Genomic DNA, 4,582 nt, shown 5'->3' with positions numbered 1-4,582 from the left:
CTGTCCTATGGGGAGCGGTTAAGACACTTAGGGCTGTTTAGCTTGGAAAGAAGGCGGCTGAGGGGAGACATGATAAGAGGTCTATAAAATTATGCATGGTTTGGAGAGAGTGGACAGGGAGAAGTTTTTCTCCCTCTTTCATAGTACTAGAACACGGGATCATCTGCTGAAGGTGGAGGGTGAGAGATTCAAAACAGATAAAAGGAAGTATTTTTTCACACAACACATAGTTAAATTGTGGAACTCCCTGCCCCAGGATGTGGTGATGGCTGCCAGCTTGGAGGGCTTTAAGAGGGGAGTGGACATATTCATGGAGGAGAGGGGTATTCATGGCTGCTAGTTAGAATGGATACTAGTCATGCTGCATATTTATTCTCTCTAGTATCAGAGGAGCATGCCTATTATTTTGGGTGCGGTGGAACACAGGCAGGATGGTGGTGCTGCAGTCATCTTGTCTGTGGGCTTCCTAGAGGCACCTGGTTGGCCACTGTGTGAACAGACTGCTGGACTTGATGGGCCTTGGTCTGATCCAGCAGAGCCTTTCTTATGCTCTTACTGTCGAGCTCACTCTTCCCAAAGCGTTGAGGAGGGTTCATCCAGTGTTTCATGTGAGTCTTCTGAAACAGTATGCACCCTCACCTCAATGACATCCGGAAAGCCCCGCAGAGGTACCTAGGATGGTGGGAGGGCAAGAACACTGTGAAGTTTCCAAAGTCCTCAATTCCCGCATTCATTGGGGTGGGGGCGGGGGGGTTGGAATACCTTGTTCGTTGGAAACACTTTGGTCCCGCCCATGATGAATGGGTGAAGCATCGTCACGTCTCCGCCCCTCGACTGATCCGACAATTTCATGTGTCCTATCCCGACGAGCCCTCCCTTTCGGACGTGGCGGGAGGAGGGTCTTAAGGGGGGCAGAATGTCAGGCACCGGCCTGGAAGTCATGCCCTGCGCGCAGGTGGCTCTCCGAGGACTCTGGCTTGGTTAGCTTAGCTATTGTTTTGTGTGCTGGGATTGCTGAAAGTGTGATACTGTAACTGTAAACTGTAACTGTCAGCCTTCCTGGGAACCAGGGAATCGTCCTGGCAACCAACGTACTGTTTGATTTCTGTTATTATGTGCTGCCCTGTCCCTTTCCCCCCATTGAAGTCCATGAATAGCTTAGCGTCAGAATCTGCTCCTCGTTGCACGCCTCCCTTAATAAACCTGCTTCTTAGGATACCTGCCTGGATGCCTGGTTTTTTGGGAACTGCTAGGCGAGCTCAGCGCTGACCCCCTGGTAGGCCTAGCCAAGGGTGCCCCGGTTCTTTGCGTGGCAGGAAAGGGGGGCTCTGCTCCCAGGGCAAGGAAGCGAGAGGAAAGACTCCCTCCGTGGTCTTCGTGGGAAGAACTCCTGCCTGTCGAAGACGACAACTGGGGCCTCTTGGATCCCGCCCGCGGCCTAGAGCGGTGGGGCCCAAAGTGGGCTGGACCACCCCCCGGGGGGCCAGTGGAGTTACCTAGGGGGCCCTCAGAGGCAAGGAGTGGGGTTGCCCAGGTGCCTCTTTGCCACCGGCGGGAGGTTTTGGGGGGCGGAGCCTGAGGAGGGCGGGGTTTGAGGAGGGGCGGGACTTCAGTGTCGTAGAGTCCAATGGCCCCAGCGGCCATTCCCTCCAGGTGGCCTGTTCTCTGTCGGCTGGAGATCAGCTGGATTAGCAGGAGAGCTGCTGCTGCTGCTGCTGCTGCTGCTGCTGCCTGGCCCAGTCCGGAGTGGGGGGAGGCGCTCCGCCGGGGGGGGGGCTTGACGCGCTCGGCGCCCCCCCCCCCGCCCCCCCACTCCTCCTCTTCCGTCTCCGTGGAGACGCGGCGGCGGGCCGGGCCCACGGCGGGCGGGTGAGTGAGCGCGCGTGTCTGGGGTGGGGTGGGGGGTGTGGGGGTCGTTGCGAGGCCGCTTCCCACCAGGGCCCCCGGGGCGACCTCCTCCCGCCCCCCCCCCCGGTCAGCGCAGGGCCCCGACCCGGCTCCTCCCGCCCCTGCAGAAGCGGGGGGGCCTCGCCTGCCCAGCGTCACGTGTGAAGAGGCGACTCGGGAGGGTTCCCGTGTCCGAGAAGGGCCCGGCCGCGGCCCTCTGCGGCACGAAGGGGCTGGATGGCTGGGCGTGTCGAAGCCGGGGGGGGGGTGCGTGGGTGGGTGGGGGGGAGGAGGTGGGATATTTGCAGCGCTGCCCCCCCCGCCCCCCAACTCGTTTCAGAGCATCACGTGCGGCACGAACCCGCCCCCCCCCCACGCGGCGCATTTGCGACCCTGCAAAACAGACGGACTCCTTTCTGCGCCCCTCCAGTGCCTGGGCCGGGCTGTGGCGCCCCCCTTTTGTGCCTTGCAGCCCCTGCTGCCTTGCAGCTGCTCACAGCCCTGGCAGGCAGCGTGCTGGGCAGGGGCCCCCCCCGCCCCCTCCCCGGCCCCCTCCCCAGGCCTGCTAAGCGGCCTGGGGGAAGCAGCTGGCTCTGGGCAGCCGCCGCCTCCTGGGACACCGTGCGTGGGCAGGCGGGGCTGGCTGGCTGGCTGGCTGGCAGGGGGCCTCGGTTGGAGGCAGTGTGGGAAAGACCAACCCCCCCCCCCCACACACACACACGTGCGATTCACCCCCCCCCCCCGTCTGCCTTCTTGGTGTTGCTCTTCATGGCCAGGGGACAGTAATAAAGAGCGCCTCTGAGCCTATGCAGAATGTATTGAGCTCACCTCCAGATGACCTGTATGCACAGGTTCTGGGTTCAGCGGCTCTTCCAACCTGCACAAGCTGCCCCACTGCTGACTGTAGGTATGAGCTCTGCGTATTTGAAAGGTCAGCCACATACAAAAACGCCCTTAAGGTGCCAGGGAGGAGACGTGGCCTCACCTCCTCCCAGGCACACTAGTTTTGCATGTGCAGAAAGCATTCAAAGGGGTTATTCCCCCCCCCCTCCACACTTGCAACCCAAAGTAGTATGGTTCAGCAAGGGCTGTACCACATCTCTTCTTGCAAGCTTGACTGACCCTGTGAGTTGGGGTTATGGATACAGCATCTTCCTCCATCTTGCCAGGAGAGGTTTGTCCTTTTTTCCAGACACGTCTCTGTTCTCTGCAACCAGCCTGATCCTGGCAGGGAAAGAACCCTGATTTGTCTCTGCTGTTTATCCCAATTCTTGCCAGGGAAGTCATGAGGACCAGCACCAACACGAAGGAAAGATGCACAACCTGTTACAGGAAGAGTGGCGTCGGCGGTCATCAGTTGCGCTCCGTGGCCAGGAATGTAGCATCCGGCTCCAGGTAGCTGCTCCTCTCTGAGTCAGACGCCAAACCAAGCTCAGGCAGCCGGAGGGGGTGGCCTTCGCGTTCATCTTCCTTTGGCGTACCGAAGCAGGCCGCAAGACTGGGAAGGGCCTGGTATGCCATTGGTGGAGAGGTTTCCATTCCGTGTTCTTCCGTCTCTGCTGGATCAGGTCCAGTGGGAAAAGAGCTCAGACTAGAAGCAGCATAGGCTTGAAAGAAGGAAGGCAAAATTGGGGTGGGGGTGGAGCTGAAGGAGAGTCCAAGAGGCCTGAGAGACAGGAACGGGTGCAGGCAGCAGAGGAGCACAAGGCCTCTTCTGGAAGGTTCCTCATGGTCCAGCAAGCCGCTTCCTCTTCAGACACGAAATCTCTTTCCATACACCTGTGTGATTCTGAAATCCAAAGACAGAGGAATTGGCAGGATGAAACAGGACTGTAAAAGCTGTGGAGCCAGCAGGCTGGCGGGCTTTGCTGCGGTCCTTCATCTTGGTACTCAGGAAAGGTGACCCAACTGCTGGCAAGTTCCATGTCACAAACACCACCTCCAGCACACCACATGGGCCAAAGGTTACCAAGCATACTTTACACCTTGCACTTCCAGCTCGGAACCCAAACATGCTGGTTTCACTTGTGAGATGCCGCTAGAAACGATGGAGGCCTGGCTTCAGAGCAAGGCGCAGTCGTAGCGATGAGTAGCCGGCCACCCCTTGCTGAAAAAGCTTTCTCGGAGGGCTACGCCCGCCTCCGCTACAGAGATACGTCTTTGCTGATCTGGCAGCAACAGCAGCAGAAACTGGAAACTCTTCCCCCTGGCACGTACTTAAGCCGGAGCCGCAGCACATGGTATTCGCAGTATGGCAACCAGGCGATTCTGGTGCGAGATAAAAACAAAGTGGACCTCACCAGGGACACCGGACAGTCCAAGTTTTGTACCATTATGTAACTCCAGTCCCAAAGCTAAGGAAGTCTGGCTGCTGTTTTCGGACAGTGGTTCTGTTACCTGGTTGATACTTTTGGGAATCGCTTCTCCCATTGCTTGGGAAGGGCAGTAGTTTCCACAGAACAGCCTCGTGGACTTCCAACTCCTCTTTTCATCCCACTGTTGGCAGAGAACGTGCCAAGGAAGTGCCCATTACGGAGCAAGAAAAGCTTGGGCTGTAGATGACGTAGAATCATCTGGCAAAGTATTCCCCTGGATTGTGGCACTACGGACTGCGTCTGCAGTTACAGGGGTTGCATGTGTGAATGCTTCCCTGCCCATGGAAAAGTGAGGTGTCCAGGAGAAAGCTAGGCTGAAC

At 58.2% G+C, this 4,582-nt stretch overlaps 1 protein-coding gene across 1 annotated transcript; it reads left to right on the top strand.

Annotated features, from left to right (window-relative positions):
* The first annotated feature begins 3,972 nt into the window (after window positions 1-3,972).
* On the top strand, window positions 3,973-4,244 carry BRD3OS (BRD3 opposite strand). Its single transcript, XM_056860967.1, has one exon. It carries the CDS (start codon window positions 3,973-3,975, stop codon window positions 4,225-4,227), a length of 255 nt encoding a protein of 84 aa, XP_056716945.1. The 3' UTR covers window positions 4,228-4,244.
* Window positions 4,245-4,582: the final 338 nt, after the last annotated feature.

Source organism: Euleptes europaea, chromosome 14 (assembly GCF_029931775.1).
Source record: "Euleptes europaea isolate rEulEur1 chromosome 14, rEulEur1.hap1, whole genome shotgun sequence".
Classification (NCBI taxonomy): domain Eukaryota; kingdom Metazoa; phylum Chordata; class Lepidosauria; order Squamata; family Sphaerodactylidae; genus Euleptes; species Euleptes europaea.
The sequence above is the reverse complement of the archived record's forward strand: the minus strand, read 5'-3'. Positions and strand labels throughout refer to the sequence as shown.

Excerpts from the sequence above, each read along its gene's own strand:
- BRD3OS (XM_056860967.1), top strand. The coding sequence starts at position 3,973 with ATGAGTAGCCGGCCACCCCTTGCTGAAAAAGCTTTCTCGGAGGGCTAC.